At 43.3% G+C, this 19180-nt stretch overlaps 1 protein-coding gene across 5 annotated transcripts; it reads right to left on the reverse strand.

Annotated features, from left to right (window-relative positions):
* Positions 1-254: 254 nt before the first annotated feature.
* Positions 255-14620, reverse strand: LOC117186299 (DNA-directed RNA polymerase III subunit RPC1-like). Of its 5 annotated transcripts, none has more exons than XM_033386883.1 (3): positions 14456-14620; positions 14350-14404; positions 255-725 (listed from the first exon to the last, which is right to left on the reverse strand). In XM_033386883.1, exons 1-3 carry the CDS (start codon positions 14497-14499, stop codon positions 300-302), a joined length of 525 nt encoding a protein of 174 aa, XP_033242774.1. In that variant the 5' UTR covers positions 14500-14620; the 3' UTR covers positions 255-299. The 5 variants fall into 5 exon arrangements, with proteins under 5 accessions (XP_033242774.1, XP_033242776.1, XP_033242775.1 ...); XM_033386885.1 differs by lacking the exon at positions 255-725 and adding an exon at positions 10816-12081 and having other exon boundaries at positions 14456-14615; XM_033386884.1 differs by lacking the exon at positions 255-725 and adding an exon at positions 12753-13329 and having other exon boundaries at positions 14456-14617.
* Between the last annotated feature and the right edge of the window lie 4560 nt (positions 14621-19180).

The following is a 19180-nucleotide window of genomic DNA, read 5'->3' on the forward strand; positions in this document are numbered from 1 at the left end:
TCTTTAAATTTTTTATAAAGTCTTGATTTTAAGTTTTTAGGCTGCAAGCCGTCAACAAAGTCAATAGTTGAGTTTTATTTTGTTTGATCAAGAATAATGTTTATATATGATTTTTATTTTTTTTTGCTTAAAATAAAACTCAACCGGAATTTACGGCTTGTGTGTTAGAACGTTCGCCAATATTATTGCATATCCTTGTCAAAGGCCAACAAAGCTACACCCTGCGCTAAAATTTTCTTTTTGAAAATACATTAAAATTTTTTTTTTATTTTTGGTTTTGTTGTCGGAAATACGTTTAATTAATAAGTATTATTTAATTTTACAAAAAGTAATTTCGACAATGTTTCGTCCGCGAGGTTGCATCTCTGATCAGTGAGCATCATTTTGAGTGCCGAAAATGATCTCTCAACACTAACTTGAGTCGCAGGAACTGAGTGCACCACTTTGGCCAGCTGGTATAAGTTAGGGAAACGGTATCGATGCTCCTCCCAATACTCCATAATATTGGAAGTCAAGCAAATTGGCTTTGGGGTATAGTCGTCAATTTCGGCATATCCTTTCTTGATGAGGTCTGCTCGCTCTCCATACTCAGTTTCGTCTTCTGAAGCTACCTTAATAGTTTGCAAAAACTCGTTCAATAGCGAGCAGGTGTTTGAGTTTTGCGATGTACCGAACGAAGTTGTCGCGCTTGAGCTGCTTGTGCAAGGCTGTGCTATTGCACTAGTCTAAAATATTAATTTTTAATATGTTATGTTATATGTATATGATTAGGTCTAAGTTTTATCAAATTACTCAAAAATAATGATTATCTGTGAAGAAAATCGTAAAAAATTGAAATATGTCCAAGTAATTTTTATTATATAACTTATAATGATTACGGTCCCTGATTTTAGTTATTTCAATTACATTTTTTTCCTTGATCTCCTTTAAAGAATATTGCTATTATTTCATTTTGAAATTTATGCAAAATTGAATGAAGATTTGGTGAAAACTCAAATTCACCATTTTCTTTGGATTGTGATGTAAATATTAGTTCCTTAAGTGTACATTTTTAGTGTGTCCTTTTTAAGTGTCGAGGAGAATAAGGACCTTTTCTAATTTTCCCAACAAATAAAAGATATTTCTGTGGCTTGAAGAAATATGGGTCTGCAAGTGGTAAGTTCTTCGGGATTTTCCATTCTCTCACGTTAAGTGTTTGATCAGGGTGATACCCCGAAATGGACTTTAAAATCCAGAAATCGACCGAAAACTCACTACCAGTAATTCGCGACTTCACCACCGTGTGTATCTTTTTCTTGACTTGTGAATTAGATTCACCAGTACCAAGCAAGTTGATACACGACTCCTCCCTACGGATCTGTAAGCGCTGTGCAAAGTCCTCAGTTATAAAATTAGTTTGCGACCCCGAGTCAAGCAGAGCTCTGGCCAAAACATATTCACCATTATTTGTTCGGACGCTTACGATCGAACTAGCCAGAATAACTCTATCCATAGCTGTCGCAAGGAGAGCATGCGAAGTGGAAGGTTGATTCTGATTGGGAGGAGGAGAAGAATTCTCGGGGGGTGAAGGTAACGCCAGACTTTTATTCGCCACTGTGTACCTATTCAATAAGGTATGGTGTGAGCAGCCACACACTTCTTAGCTTTGCATCGCACTACAGAGTGCCTTTGTTGCAGACAATTGATGCATAGGGATGCAGTTTTTGCGAATTCGAACCTTTGTATTGCTGCCAGCCGACCAAATGGACTGCACTCTGTCAGCAAAAGGTCTTTCGCATTACAGTAGCTGCATTGTTGGTTTTTGGTATTCGCAGTAGAACACGCGAATGAGCTCCAATTATGCGTCTTGCTTGGCACAGCTTACTGCTCATTCTTTGGTTTGTACGAATTTTTGGCCGAAAGATGCTGATGTCTGCGATTAAGCAAATTTTCGCAGTCAGCCCAAAGTGGCAGCTTCTCATAATAGAGCTGTTCTTCCCATTTGCTCAAGACGAGATGAATAATCATTGCATTCGAGATCTTTTTATCATCGCCTATCGACAACAATGAACCAAATATGGATGAAGTGGTATCTATTCCTTGACGACGATGCTTATTGCTGGGTCATTTTGGGAAGACTAAATAAGTAGGGCATCAATGTGATTTTTGAATATCAGACAATCGTTATCGTAGACCCGTTTCAAGCTAGCCATGGCTTTCTCATAGTTGCTCTCGGTTACTTGGAACGCCCTAACATTTCCCAACGCTTCACCGGAGAGACACGAAAGCAAATGGTGGAACTTTCGATAATTGGAATGCTTTCGTCACTGTTAACTAGAGTCTCGAATAAACCTATGAAGTTTTTAAAGTCCGAAAAGTTTCCGCTGAACTGCGTCAGTGCTAACTTCGGAAGTCTAGCACCAGTTGGGCCACTATAAGCTGATACTGCAGGTTTTTGTCTCATCAGCTGTCTTCAAGGCGCAAATGAGAGACATTAATTTTGCATTTGTGACAATTGAGAGTTCATCCAACTCGACTCCAAATTCATCGTCAGTATCTATATCTTCGATTTCCTCCTGAGGTTTGCGTGCCGTTTCAATGCTACGCATTAGCGTTTCAAGCCTGCACTCGAGCTCTGTCAATACCAGCGGAATATCCCCAGCTTCTAAACGGTCCGCTAATAGACGAATGCCTTTGACACGGTAGCTGCGCATTTTGTTTAGCTCTTAAACGACGATATTGTTGTGGGCTTTTGAGGTCATAATGATTCTCAATACAAGCAACTGAAGGAGAAAGGTCGTTGCCAATAATCGTATTCAATGCCGAGGCACTCAATGAAATAATGGGTAATTGTACCCAAACGAGGTCAAAAATCAATATACCAGGCAAATGTAGGGTGTCGCGTCGAGTAGCTCAAGCGCTTACGTACCTGGTTCGTTGTTGTACCCAAACGAGGTCAAAAAATGCACGAGGTCGTGCAATGGTTTGCACCTATCGATGGCCAAATTTAGTGTTGATTGGCGAAACACGATTTTTTTCTCAATTAATAGTTGGATCCTACTGACACCGAACGAATATACCCGACGAATACAGGGTAACACGTCACTTGGTGTTCGGCTTGGATCAAGCGCGCCAAACGAAAAGAACAGCGATTGGCAACGGTGAGGAGCGAAACGAAAGTTCACCGCTGCAGCTGCGTATTGGTATGCGTGCTTTACTTTGACCCAACTATATATTTTACACAACGAGAACGAGAAAGGGGAAGGGGTGACAGCGATTGCAGTTAAAACGAGGGGGAACGTTGTGAGTTGCTGCGTACACCGCAACTCTACAGTTATACCCGATACTAAGTCAGTATGGCTCTCCTGCGGCAGACGCCGCTAATATTGAACCACACGACAAAGAGTGCGTGCGAGAGAGACAGAAAATCAGTCTAAGCGTGACGTCGGGCGCTGCGTGGCCACTGCAAATTGATTTCTTGCTTTTGGCTACAAAAATGATCCGATCTGATCCAGATTCAGCAATCTGATAGATATAGTCATTATCTATGATTTTGCGTTTTTAGTTTTCTCGAATGTGCAATATTGTGGATGCAACACATTTTCGTCCTTTGTGGGGGCGGAAGGGGGTGGGGCGAAATTCTGAGATATACGTTTTATAGTGAGATCTAACAGAAGTGCGGATACCAAATTTGGTTACTCTAGCCTTAATAGTCTCTGAGATTTGTGGATGCCCCAGATTTTCGTCCTTTGCGGGGGCGGAAGGGGGTGTGGCGAAATTTGGACACGAAACGGTCAAGGTCCGATATCACAGGAGTGTGGATACCAAATTTGGTTGCTCTGGCTCTTATAGGTTCTGAGATCCTTGAACTCATATTTTGCAATTGGCAAAGCCGACCCTGAAACCTGTGTGTTAGAGAGAGACAGAGCGAGAAAGAATGAAATTGTTTTCTTGATTCTGGCTATAATAATTATACGATCTGGTTGAGATTTTACACTCTAGAACATATAGTCATCCTCTACGATTCTGCGTTTTTGGCTTTATCGTATCTTTAAAAATGTGGATGCCACAGATTTTCGTCCTTTGTGGGGGCGGAAGTGGGCGGGGCGAAGTTTTGAAATATTTTTGTAGCAGTGACATATCACAGAAGTCTGGATACAAAACATCGTTGCTCTAGCTCTTATAGTCTTTGAGCACTAGGCGCTGAAGGGGACGGACGGACGGACGGACAGACGGACAGACAGACAGGGCTCAATCGACTCGGCTATTGATGCTGATCAAGAATATATATACTTTATGGGTCGGAAACGATTCCTTCTGGACGTTACACACATCCACTTTTACCACAAATCTAATATACCCCAATACTCATTTTGAGTATCGGGTATAAAAATGAGTAATATGTGTTGCGTTCAAGATGGTTAGGTGTATGTATACATGTATTAATATATATGCTCAACTCTAACTACAGCATGCAAGTCTAGCTCTACTATGTCATACGTATGTGCTAAGAATTGAAAGCGAGGTGCAATTGTTTTAGCACAGGACAATAATTGGGATTTTTTAAATCTTTGCGTCTTTAAATTTTTTCAAAAATAACAAATAACACAAACAACTTATTAAATTGGAATTCAAGGTGTTCAACTCTCCTCTTCTGTCGCTGGATGATCTCACTAATTGGCTCTCCCTTGGCGGTATACGTAGCTGCAGACAGGGTATTGCACGACCAACGCGGTGATTTGCAGTCTGTTTTCAGTGTTCTTTTGTACACACGACGCGGTCAATTTGGCAATTTATGTTGCACATATGTATGTTAGATTTTGATATATTTGTTTATATATTTCTCAATCGTATCTCTTTTTTTTTACTTCCAACAAAGTATTCTGAAAATTTCTTCTAATCCTAGCTTACGTTAGGTGGGAAAGCGGGGCTAATTTGCCAAGAGCGAGCTTTTATTGCGCTCCCGCTTTGCCCTAGACTTACACTAGACTTCATAAGATTCGATAAAGTAATAACAATAATAATAACAAAAACTAAATAAAATTCGACGCCAAATGTCGTTACGTTACCGGACCGGTCGCGTGCATGCAAGAAATATATATATTAGACTAATATTCGAGGAAAATTATACCTGAACTAAAAAAACAGCTAATATGCATTCAAAATACAACAAAATACTAATTACAAGAAAGATCTAATAGAAATCGTAAAGTTTATGCGACTCAACAAGTCAGGGCTATCTACGTCACCCTTGATCAAATTGTGCATTAACATCATACCAAGCATTTTTCTACGATTTACTAAGAGTGAAAGGTATATTGAAAGCAATCTATTAGGCTAAGATGGTAATCTCACACCGGGGACCGAAATCGTTATAAGTTATGTTATAAAAACGAGGGGAAACGTTGTGAGTTGCTGCTGCGACCACAACACTAAATTTATATCCGATACTTAGTCTAAGAAGGCTAAGAAGAAGAAAAGGCCCACCAGAACTCTTACAAATCATCCCAATGTGCCATCCTCATCTTCCCGTCCTGTTTCCACCCTTCCAAAAAACTAACTTCTCTGAGTAACCTATCAGAATGTTAGAGGCTTACGTAGTAAGCTCAGCATTCTTTTCCGGGATAGTGTTGCATTTGCTTCCCACGTTATTGTGTTTAATGAAACCTGGTTAAAGCCGGACATTCTTAGTTCTGAGGTTTTGGCAGGTCGGTACACAACTTTTAGAAAGGACCGTTCGTCTCGACGTGCAGGAGGAGTTCTGATTGCAGTGGACTCTAACTTCACGTCTGAACACTTCACAGTCCAGGTTCAACACGCACTGGAATACCTGTGTGTAAAACTGATTTTTCCCGCTTTCACTATATTCATTACTTGCTCGTATATTCCTTGTTCGGAAATCTTTATGAGCAGCACTTGTCCGCTTGAACCGCTGTTTTTTCCTCGCTATCAGATAAAGATCATATGATAGTTCTTGGGGATTTTAACTTGCCAGGAACTGTTTGTTTTCCTACTTCTCACTCTCGCTATGTAACAGCTCGGTCAAACTTTTCAGTTCTTAATGCACAATGCTATAAGAACTACCTATCTCGATGCAGGATACGTTTTTTTCAGGACCCTAAACAGTTTTACTGCTTCGTTAACAGTAATCGTAGAATGTCTGCACACCCATCCTCGCAATCATTATGTAATACTTCGGCAAATAGTGATCAGGCATTTGCCGATCTTTTTGCCCAAATTTTCCAAACCACCTATTCTGAGGAAAGCTACTCTGGTCATCCGTACCCATACGGTTTACCGAGGTCGAACGGCATTTTCAGTCCCTTGTTAAATGAATGTAGTTTACTTCATGATCCTGTTCCTGTTGGCTACGGATTTTCGTCCTTTGTTGGGGCGGAAGAGGTGGGGCGAAATTTTGAGATATACGTTTTATAGTGAGATCTAACAGGAGTGCGGATACCAAATTTGGTTACTCTAGCGTTAATAGTCTCTGAGATTTGTGAATATCCCCAGATTTTCGTCCTTTGCGGGGGCGGAAGGTGTTGTGGCGAAATTTTGAAACAAACTCGTCTCGGTCCGATATGTTAGGAGTGTGGATACCAAATTTGATTGCTCTAGCTTTTATAGTCTCTGAGATCTAGGCGCTAATGTTTTACTCTAAGCAAAGGCACCTATGCTACGTGTGTGTTAGAGAGAGACAGGGCGAGAAAAAATGAAATTGTTTTCTTGATGCTGGCTATAATAATTGTTAAGCTATTAAGCGTTTTTAACAACTGTTGCAATTTGAAGTTAATGAAAGTCGAGAGGCTGTTTATAATTCACAATTTATTTGCATATGTAAACCAACTTATCGCGTATGTACATATGGGGATGATTGGGGCGAACGGATGATGCGAGGATGTTAATCTAATAGCTGCGACGATTAGCTCAAGACTGGAAATGCAAGGGTTGACGGGCCAAATTGACGGGCCCTATGCAGCAAGCTTGGAGGCGAGCGAGAGAGTAGGATAGCCCGAGAGCGTTAGAGCTGCTCGGGGCCGCTGTTAAGCCGAGTACGAGAGATTGCGATATAAAGAGACGAAAGAATTCCGCTGCATGTGCATATGCGGTAGCAAAGGATCTTTACAGTGTCGGCATTGGAAATGACAACAACAAAATGCATTTCCTTTGGGCCGCACCACTTGCAATAATTTACAATATTTAAGCTGCTTGACCCGACATACTCCCCCCGTTGGAAGCCTGACTTTCAACAGCATCTTTAAGGGGCAGCAGGCACAGCTTGTTGACGGCGCGCTTGGTGATTCCAGATGACGTCTTCAGCACAGCAACTCGGGAAACGCCACCTCGTCCAGGCAAAATCTCGACCACTCTCGCCATTGGCCACTTCATGGGAGCAAGATTCTCATCCTTGACAAGAACCAAATCTGCGACTGCTAAACTGGGCTTCGCAGTGCGCCACTTTGAGCGCTGCTGCAGTGACGTGATGTACTCCTCCTTCCACCGGGACCAAAAGAGCTGCTGCAGGTATGAAACGCGCTGCCAGCCGTCCAGGCGATCGAAGTTTAGCTGCGTGACGTCAGGCTCAGCGAACGAAGCAGGAGGGCCACCATTCAAGAAATGTGCTGGAGTTAGAAAATCTAGATCGGCAGGGCTCTCTGAAATTGAAACTAAAGGTCTTTAATTAATCACTGCAGTGATGTGGCACAACAGCGTCCGCAGCTCGTCAAATCAAAGAACCGAGTTGCCTATCGCACGGTAAAAGTGGTACTTGGCCGTCTTCACTGCAGCCTCCCATAGACCACCAAAATGAGGGGAGCGCGGAGGAATGAAATGCCAGTCCATAGCCTCGACCAAGCAAAAATCCAGCAGCGCCTTCTGATGGTCATCGCTGAGGACTAGGCGCTTTAATTCCATCAGTGCATTCTTAGCGCCGACATTTCCTGAATTGTTGCTACTCTATTTGCAACAAATATATTAAATCTTGACGGCTCGTCCCGAATCCAAGAGAGCGCAACGGCAGAATCACACCAACAGTAACACAAAGCAACAGATGTACAAAGTAAGTGACTGCTAGAATGCTGACCCTTTGACACGACATAAATGCATGCATTATAAGCCTCGATGCTGGCATCGCAAAATCCGTGAATTTCCAGCGTAGAGTCAGGAAAGAGTACAAGCCGAGGAAATTCAAGTCGACGAATCTGACCAAAACTGGTGTATATTTCCTGCCACTCGGTGTTCAGTGCGACAGGAAGGCTTTTATCCCAGGACAACTTCTCTTGGCACAAACGCTGGAGAAAGATTTTGGATTAAGTAATTACGGGAACAGATAGTCCGAGAGGATCGTAGACAAAACAGAGCGCCTGCAGGAATTCGAAGAAGATTGTAGGGCCGAGAACGAAAATAACAGTTGATCAGAAACCGGATCCCAAGCAAGTCCTAAAGTTTTAGTTACATGGCTGCCATCGTCGAACTTCAAAAAGGTTTCCTTGTCCTCTTCCGGAACTCCATCCAGCACAGCAGGCAAGTTCGAACACCATTTCCTCAATCTGAACTGACTCTAGACAAAATTCCAGCAGTTTGCTCCCGAATTCGGACAGCCTCTTCCTGAGAGCTGGCTCCAGAAATCAAGTCATCCACGTAGAAGTCACGGCGAAGGATTTCAGCTCCAACTGGAAACGCCATCTGCTCGTCCATTGCCAACTGATGCATCGCTCGCACAGATAAATAGAAGGCAGGCTTCGTCCCATAAGTATCGGGGTCCAATTGATACACACGCAAGTCTTCTTCCCTGGAGTTTCTCCACAGAATACACTGCAAGTTGCTATCCTCGGTCGAGACTCTTACACAACGATACATCTTACAGATATCTCCCGTAATCGCAACGGCGTATGAACGAAATCGAGCAAGAATATGAAACAGTTTGGGTTGGATTACAGGACCAGCCATTAAAACGTCGTTCAGGGAATATCCAGATGAGGTTGAAGCGGATCCATCAAAAACGACGCGAAGCTTGATCGTAGAACTATCTTCCTTCATGACGCAATCGTGAGGCAAAAAATATCGGCAGTTGCTGATTGACTGGGTAGGAACCTGAGACATATGGCCTAAATCAAGGTACTCCTTTATAAATGCTGCATACTGAGATTTAACATCAGGGCGCCGATCTAACTTTCTCTCAAGGGTCAGGAATCTGCGAAGCGCTTGATTGTAAGATTCTCCAAGGAGATCCAAATTATATTTTGCTGGCAGCCGAACACAATAATCGCCTTTATGTAGTCGACGGAAATGCTGCACAAAGTGTGCTTCACAATCTAGCTCTTCTTTGGTAGACTTTATTATTGGTTCGATGCAATTTTCTACCTCCCAAAACCTCCGAAGAAGCACCTCAAGCCGATCCTCTGGATTATTATCCTCAGCAGCTACGGCCCGAGCGCGAGAGACCATCAACGAGGAACCTTTTAAACGCGAACAACCTCCAGACACGACCCATCCCAAGCGCGTTTTCTGAATTGAAGGCAATCCTGGCAGTAGCTTGACCTGACCAACACACAGGAGTTCGAAAAACAGACTTGCGCCAATTAGCAGATCGACGCGCTGCGGCTTATAAAGCTCCGGATCAGCTAGTGGTATGTTAGATGGAATGTTCCAGTTTTGAGTGTCAATTCCAAAGCTTGGCTGTCGATCGGTTATGCTAGAGGCTATAATGGCAGTGATGAGAGTTGAGTAATCCGATGAGCGAGAGTGCAGGCTAACGTTGACCGAAAATCCATCCGTGACGAAGCTAGAGTCGCCTATTCCCGAAACTGGAGTCGATGATTTCATTTTTCGAAGCTGAAGCTGATTCGCGAAACGAGAAGTTATTAGATGCAACTGGGAGCCGGAATCCAGCAACGCTCGGCAGGGAACTAAAACTCCGAAACGATTTTTGACTAAGACCGTGGCCGTGGCAAGTAGAACAAAATCATCTTGGGCAATAAGAGCAGACGAGGTAGACGCTGAAGTAGAGGGCTCAGTGGTATGCTCAGACGGCGTAGACTCAGACAGCGCAGACTGAGATGGAGTATACGGCGCTGATTTCCCTTGGACTGCGGTATCTTCAGGGCTACCAAAATGAAGGAGGGTATGGTGTCTACCCCCGCAGGTACGACAGTTGCTCGAGGTGCACTGAAGTAATCGATGCCCTGTTCTGAGGCAATTTATACACAACGAAAGCCGCTTGGCTTCTTTATGGCGATTTGTGGGTGACAGCGCTTTAAACTTCTGACAGTGCTGGACCTCGTGAGCACCATCGTTGCATAGCGCGCAGCGTGCTACGGTTTGGTTCGTTGTAACCAATGTGGACCTAGAATTATTATGCTTTCTACTTCTGCCCACCTGATTGCTCAACGCATAGCTTGCCATAGAAAAGTCCATCGTCTCCAATGATCTGCATCGCTGCTCCAAGAACGAGGCCATAGATTCCCACGACGGAATTAAGTTTGCGAATGCGGGGTCGTTGAATCGTTCCACCCACTTCTCTTGGCTCGCTGGATCCAGTTTTCGGAGAAGTTTCTGCACGCCACGTTTAGCGGCGGGTATGCGAACTGGACGGACTTTTATTCAATGTTTGCCACCGTCATCGACAGCCATCCGGACTTAACAAACATAGAAAAGCTCCAGCATTTGCGTTCCTGTCTGCGGGATTCGGCTTTGGAGACTGTTCGGTCGCTGGAAATCTCAGATGGCAATTATGCTGTGGCATTAGATTTGTTGGAAAACAGATTCAATAATCGGCGATTGGTCTTTCAGGCACACATCAATGCGATCTTGGCGCTCCAGGCTGTGGAACCTGGGTCAGTGGTTATGCTTCGGGAGCTTTCAGACAAGTTCAATTCACATATGCGCGCGCTCCAGGGTTTGGGCACCACTGAGCAGATCGCAGGATCTGCACGTGGCAAGGTAGAATGAAGCGGCATGCGGCCGCTACTCTTAGCCATTTCCCTCATAATCGCCGCCTTTAGCTAGCTGGCAAGTGACTCAAAAATGTCACACAATCCACTGTTAATTTCGCTTCGATCCAATTCCTCAAGCTCGCAGTGAAACATCTCAAATTTGCCGATCAACTTCTCGACTTTCTCTTGCTTTACCACGAGCATGTAGTAGTTACAGTCCGACGACTCATTCTGCCAGGCGGTAACTAACCTTTTCATTTTCTCGCATAATTCCGTTGACTTTAGCTTCAAAAAAGGTACCCTGTTTTGCTCACTGGTCATTGGAATTTCGTTAGCAGCATTAATTTCCATGGTAGCGGCAGCGTTAGCAGGGAGAGCAACGTCTCTAGCGGGAAGATGATCGCAAAGAGTAACATGAGCAATAGACGACAATAGCCGAGCTATGTACCAACCGTATATACAAAGGCGGCCGGTGTAAGAAACGTTTCTTACTGGAAGATGACCGAAAAGAGATGCGCAAGCCAACAGCTACGTGCACTACAGAATATGCAGGGGAGGCCGGTGTATATATGTATGGATAACTTATGAGGTCGATGACACTGGTTGAGATGGCAATTAGTTTAGAGCTTTGAATGCTATTATAGTTTGTGATTGCACTGATGGATTATTTGTTGCACAATCACGTCGGGGTCACAAAATGTTAAGCTATTAAGCGTTTTTAATAACTGTTGCAATTTTGAATTTAATGAAAGTGAAGAGGTTGGGGGTAATTGGGCGAACGATTGATGCGAGGATGTTAATCTAATAGCTGCGACGATAAGCTCAAGACTAAAAATGCAAGGGTTGACGGGCCAAATTGCCGGGCCCTATGCAGCAAGCTTAGACGCGAGTGAGAAAGTAAGATAGCCCGAGAGCGTTAGAGCTGCTCGGGGCCTGATTTGGAAAGGGTGATCCATTCCACCACAGTTGATGTTCTACCAGATCCTTTGGTAGAAGTCCACGTGATGCATAGTCCGCGGAATTGTCCTCGATGCGAATGTGCTACCAGCAGCTACGTGAACAAGCTTCCAGAATCTCAGCAGTGCGATTACAAACATAACTGTTCCAAATTCGTGGTGGTGATGAGAGCCAATGTAGTACAATTTCGTAGTCTGACTAACACGAAGTACTGGAAATAGGAATCATTAGAGAGTGCTTAACCAAAGACATAAATTTCGACAGAAGATGGGCTGCATTCAATTCGGATATTGGATATTTGGATATAGGTTTGATGGGTGCAACACGGGATTTTTGCGGCGATCAGTCTTACAACATAGTCATTATTGAATTTCACGCGACTGTAGATGACAGCGGCGTATGCATGAGACAAAGCATCGGCGAATCCATGCAGCTCCGTTGCTTGAAGTGGCGAGGATAGGTAGCGAGGTATGCGACAGCTTTCCAGTAAATGAACTTCAGCTACAATCTGTTTCCACCGTGCGCATAGCTGCGCGGGTAGTGATTCGTTCCATTCGACCGAGCTCAGCCAACTATCTTGAAAGAGAACCTTTAGAAATACAGTTGTGGGGGCAAGCAAGCCCAGTGGATCGTAGATCTTGGCAAGCTCAGACAGTAAAATCCGTTTTGTCAGAGCACTTGTGGAAAGCTCGTCTACAGCCGGGTCCCAGCGTATTCCAAGAACCTTGACATATTGAGTGGGGCTATCTCTCTCTAGGGCTTCAAGCGGATACTCACAAATGTCCTTTGGCAGCGAATTGAGTAGTGACCAACAGTTTGAACTCCATTTTCGAAGTTTAAGCTGAGCTTGGCTCAATAGCAAATTTAATTCATCTTTGAGTGCAATGAGATCGTCGACATTATCGCAACCAGTAGGAATATCATCCACGTACGCGTCTCGTACAAGCACAGAAGCAGCCTTCGGATACAAATCTTTAAAGCTCTAATTGATTGTGGGTCGCAATGTACCATAATTTCAGAGCAAGCTGCGCAAACATTAAACTTAGTACGAAAAAGAGCGAACACCGAGGTAAGTGGAGTGTCATCTACAGACTCTTGCACTTCAAAGTACAAACATACTTTATCGGTAAAAACTCGTGATTATGATAAAGGTCCTCTAAATATTGAAGCAATTATTCTTCCGAGACTGATGAAAGCTTTACCTATAAAGCCATTCAATATTGACAAAACTAAGTGGCAAGATTATGTGTTGGCAGACCCTAACTTTAACAATCCAAGTAGGGTAGATGTAATAATTGGGATAGATGTGTACACATATTTTAAAAGACGGAGTAGTCAAAATAAACGGACTACTTGGCCGAAATACAGAATTCGGATGGATTATATCCGGTTGCACCAAATCAAAAGGTGATAAATTTATTGTGGCGACAACAATTGAAGTTGGGAACTCAGAGCGGTTCTGGAAATTGGAAAGTGAAAAGAATGATGTAGAAGATGTTTGCGAGAAGCATTTCTTGGAAACAACAAGAAGAGATGAGAATGGTAGGTGTATGGTTAAAATACCATTTAAAAAAGAAAAGGATCTAGGAGATTCAAAACCACAAGCTATGGCGCGATGAAAGTAAAGGGCCACATGCAGTTGTAAAAAGTCCCAGTCTTCATATATAAGTTCTATTTTTCCGCCGGTAGCCATGTGCCGCTGGATCACATCATTAATTAGTAAGATCTCGCTCTGTTTCATAGTCAAGTCATCTTCTGTTGTGCCGGCCTTTACTTCTGATAATACCGATGGACGAATGCAGGCAGGAGGCACAAATACACGCGTCACAATTAGATGCTTTGGATGGGCACCACGAGAGCACATTCCCAATAAGGCTACATCACTCTGTGGGATCTGTTCAAAAAGGTCCAGCACCATTAGTGGAGTGAGCTCCTCAGCCGTGCTGTAATTACTGAGTGTAAGATTAAGGTCGCGATTGAACTCTGTCGAGCGAAGCATTTCATCCATGTTGCTTGTAAACACAGCATCTACCTTGCGCCCTTTGTATGGATCATGCAGAATCTTCAGAAGCCCAGGACCCTTCTTCACGCCTCCGTTGGCGGTTCCGCAGTGTGGGCATTTTGTGACTTTCTTGGCCTTGGCCAACATCTGTGCATGCAAGGCCTTTTTTCCCAGATATGAGAAATTTGGATTATGTAGCTTTTTTTCAAATGAAAGACGGTCCTCAAACTTTAGCATCACCTGAGCACACGACTTGCATATCATCTGTAGAATATTAATTGTGGCACGGAAGTGGCCTATGTGGAAGACTGGGAGCGCTAAGTCTAAATAGCCAAAGTGCCCGATGCACTCATTCAAACCATGACCGCACGTTTCACATACAGCATCTTTCGTGCTGATGCCCATTCTACGATCCAGTACGCCAGAAGGCACCGGTTGTCGTTGTCCCTGATAGAGATTTTTTGAGGTGATCCTTACCAGCGCTTCCTGCTGAATCTCATCGGCCCCACTGATTCCAAACTGTACATGTGAACTGGGGAAACGGTGATTTTAACTAGTTCAAATTTAAGATGGAGACACTTACATTTTTTTGTTCAGAGCCGATGCACGAAACTGTTCCTTAGGCATATTGATAACACCGAAAGTATCTATGTATTTGATAAATGTGAATTACAATTCAAGCATACTAAATATAAGACTTAGGGCTGCACAACCATCGTTGGCACTATCGATAATATTTAATTGAACGATATGTCCCGGTTTTTTTTGTCCATCGATATGTCGTTCTAAAGCAAACGGTGGGATTCCGAAGACTATAAGCATACAAATACATACATTTGTATTAGGCTCTGCATATTAAGAACATCCCGGAGAACGGTGGGATTTTTTGACAGATGTGAAACCCCGATTATCAATGGAACCTTCCAACATCTATCATCCATCAAAAGCAGCTGATGAATATAAAATAACAATATTATGGTCTTAATTGTGAAATTTCAACAGTTTAAAATTTTTAAATTGGCTTTTTTATTGACTAGAATAAAGCTATACATATATGTAATATATAAACATTACACTTTGGACTCCCGTAAAAATTGCTCGGTTTGGAAGTTAGTCTGGCATTGGCTGCTCGCAGTTTGCTGGTGTATCTCTCGCTTTGTTTCCTGGTGCTCGTCCTGTAATTTCTGCTGCTCATTCTGGACTTTAAACATTTTTCGAACAATCTCCAGAATATTTTCCGGTTTAATCCGCTTTGGTGCGTCGCTTCGTGGTTATGACTTAGTGGACTGTTTAATCTTTTAAATATTGAGCTTATTTATTTATTTAATATTGGTGGTTATATTACAAGGTATTTTACATGTATGTATATGAATAGCGGGGGAGTCGATGATGCGGCGGTACAAACTATGCGTGCGGTTGGTTATTCTAGAAATCTATAAATTTCTACTAACTTTCACTCCACAAACGAAGTCGAGCCAAAAGAGATCCGCATCATGCGATGCGACGGTCCAATGCAAAACGGTGCACATCGATGCGTGAGCAGCTGCGGGCTTTGGCTATACTTGTCAGAAAATTACAGCTATGTTTTGGACACAAGCAATAACAACACAGCTATGCGCGTAAAAATAGTTACTTAAGCGGTTTAATAAAATCAAGAGCATTTGAATAGGGCAGATGTAATATACATGAACATTGAACTAAAACTACGCGGCTAAATTCTCAACATACCGGCCCCCCTGAACGACTGTTCAGAACATGGGAAGCACAGCAAGTTTGGTAATAGGTATCTAATGAACTCCTTGGGCTGTTTTTACGGTGACCACTCGAACCCTCTCGTCTTGGCCAGGATAAACTTCGGTGATTCGCCCAAGACGCCACTTGCTAGGCGGTTGATTCGGCTCCTTTAGTACCACAGAGTGTCCACGGTTATGTTGTTGGACTTCTGCTGCCAGTTCGTGCGAGGTTGCAAGGAAGCAAAGTTTTCCAGAATCCTTGAACCTTGGCTTGCAGTTGAATACAATTTTGCGGACTATGTTACGGGCTCCAAGGATCCAATACTTCTGTCTCAACGTGTGGAATATAAATTCGACTGCAGCGTGTAGCGATGTGACGTGCTGGTGTCTAGCTAGTAAAACAGCGCCTGGTGATTCCTTTGGGAGAAGTGTGGGATGTTTTACATAAAAGGTTGCCATCGAATTGCCAATGCGTCCTCCTACGCGCAGAATTCCTTGGTCGTCAACAAATGAAGTGTAGCGAATAAACTTGGATTTTTGAGAAAGTGCTTGTCCAGTGGTCAGCTGTTTGTACTCCACTTGGAAGAACTCCATCTGGACATGTTTGATTACCCTAAAGCGGGCATATTGAAGCTTCCTTGACGATAAAAACGATGACGCGCGTCGATGTACAAAGCGAAAACAATAGCTTAATGTCCGCAAGATATGTGACCATGAGGAAGCTTTGTTGATCATACAATTAAGATCATTTCAAAACTTCGTTCTCTTTCGTAGATCACACGCGTTTTTGTTTTGCGCTCCGCATATTTTCCCTTTGTTTTGCATAAAAAACCGGTGTTTTCATAAATAGACTTTAATTAACTTCCGAACCAGCCTACAATCTGGAAATCTATTCTATTCCGCGAGTGCATGCCCTTTGATTTGTGTTTAAACATTATTTATTAAACTTCAATTTTTTCGGCGTTGGCTTGTCGTGTTTTTGTTGTTGCCGTGAGTACGCATTACATTGCATTACAGCTCTCGTCTCTCGTCTTGCAGCTTTTGTTGTTTTATCACTCTCTTGCTATCACCTCAACTTCAATAACTGTTCTATCTATCTCGCTCTCGTAACTTTCTGCTCATTAGCTCTCTCTCTCTCTCATTAGCTGCTGCTGCAACTGTTCTCCTCTCCTCCTATTAGCGTTAGTCTGGCACACTGGTTTGATAGCCATTTGTTTTAAAATATTATTTGATTTTAATTTTTTTCAAATGTTTTAATATGGTGTGTGCCAAAAAATCATGATCAGCTGAGTATTCCCTGCTGGCTCTGCGATAGTGTAGTGCACGCAAAATGGCTTGCACTATCGTTGTGAGGCATGCCGTGCGGTTGAGACTGACATGGTCATATTTATGAGCCAGACTCGGAAGGGCGCACGATCGGCTCCTAGCCATGGAGTCTCAATTTGGCAGTCTGCAACTACTGAATAAGTCTCCGAGGCGTAAAAGGGTAACTCCGCGGGATCTGCATGTGCCAGACGTCACTCAGCCGTTCGCGGACGAAAAAAATGACTCCGACCACTCCAAATGTGCAGCAGTTAATCTCGTTTGCCACTCCAAGGCAACGACAGCTGCTGGCGATGCAGATTCGGTAGCCGAATTCATCGCTTCGGAGAACGTGCAGCGAAGTACGTCTGCAGCGTCCGTTTCCGTGGTGTCCGCAAGAAGGTCTGGACATCCGGATATTGCCACCACAGGTACTAGGCCTGTGGTGCCTAAACCACTGGTGGGAGTCCAACCAAAACGACAAGCTTTTGTTTCACGGCTGGCTCCTGCCCACACATCTAATGATGTAATTACTTTTATTCAAAGCAAAATAAAAGCCGTGGGTTTAAAGGTGGAGAAATTTAACTTCTCTTATGCCAGGGAGATAGCCTCGTTTAAGATAAGCATCTCCCCAACTCAATTTGACACCATTTGCTCCGCCAAATTTTGGCCGGAGCATTTGGTGGTGAAGGAGTTTAAGGCTAAGATGAAGAATAGGCCCCCCATATCCCTTACAAATCTTTCCAGTGTGCCACCCTCAACCTCAACTTCCTCTTCCTCAACTTCCCGTCTTGCTTCCACCTTTCCAAAAAACTAACTTCTCTTTTAGTAACCTATCAGAATGTAAGAGGCTTGCGTAGTAAGCTCAGCATTCTTTTCCGGGATAGTGTTGCATTTGCTTCCCACGTTATTGTGTTTAATGAAACCTGGTTAAAGCCGGAAATTCTTAGTTCCGAGGTTTTGGCAGGTCGGTACACAACTTTTAGAAAGGATCGTTCGTCTCAACGTGCAGGAGGGGTTCTGATTGCAGATAAAGATCATATGATAGATCTTGGTGACTTCAACTTGCCAGGAACTGTTTGGTCTTCGGTAAACGAGTCTGGTAACCTAGTGCCCATGTCACGACATGACTTTGTTGACGGCTTGCTTGACCTGTCCCTGTCTCAAGTCAACCATGTAAAAAAATTCCTTGGGTCGATTGCTTGATCTGTGCTTTGTATCGGATCCGACCTTAGTGTTGTTAACCCAAGCCCTTCCGCTCACTATACCTGAAGACGCCTACCATCCTACTTTCGAAGTGTCGCTAGATATAGGACCAACTGTATTGGATCGGTCGAGTAGGCCACCTGAACGTGTCCGTTGCTTTCGTAAAGCCGAGTTTACGAAGCTTAATAAACTCATTAGGGATTTTGATTGGTCCGCTTTGTACTTGTGCACTGATGTCATAAAAGGAACAAACATTTTTTTTAATGCTCTTGGCACATTTTTTGATTCTTGTCCGATTAGATCTGGAAAATCCCCTTGGTTTACCAAAGAGTTATCTAGCCTAAAAAACTTAAAATCAAGACTTTATAAAAAAATTTTAGAAGTTGGTTCACTCACTCTCGCTATGTAACAGCTCGGTCAAACTTTTCAGTTCTTAACGCACAATGCTATAAGAACTACCTATCTCAATGCAGGATACGTTTTTCTCAGGACCCTAAACGTCCGCACACCCATCCTCGCTATCATTTTGTAATACGTCGGCAAATATTGATCAGGCAATTGCCGATCTTTTTGCCCAATTTTTCCAAACCACCTATTCTGAGGAAAGCTACTCTGGTCATCCGTACCCATACGGTTTACCGAGGTCGAACGGCATTTTCAGTCCCTTGTTAAATGAATGTTCTCTACATCATGATCTTCGACTAGTTAAGCCGGTGTTTTCACCGGGTCCAGACGGGGTTCCAGGTTGTGTACTCAGATACTGCGCCGAGGCTCTGTGTGGACCCTTGCTTAAACTATTCACCCTGTCCATCGATTCTTCTTGCGTCCCCCCGATCTGGAAGGAATCCTTTATAATTCCTCTCCATAAAAAAGGTAACAAGTCTGACGCAAAAAGTTAGTGAGGTTTAACAAAGTTATCCGCTATTCCCAAAATGTTTGAGAAGGTATTAACTCCGCACTTGCAACATCTTTGCAAGTCACTTATATCTCAAACTCAGCATGGATTTATAAGGCGGCGATCAACCACCACGAACTTGTTAGAGTTTACCTCTTTCATTATTAAAGGC

Source organism: Drosophila miranda, chromosome XR (genome assembly GCF_003369915.1).
Source record: "Drosophila miranda strain MSH22 chromosome XR, D.miranda_PacBio2.1, whole genome shotgun sequence".
NCBI classification, from domain to species: domain Eukaryota; kingdom Metazoa; phylum Arthropoda; class Insecta; order Diptera; family Drosophilidae; genus Drosophila; species Drosophila miranda.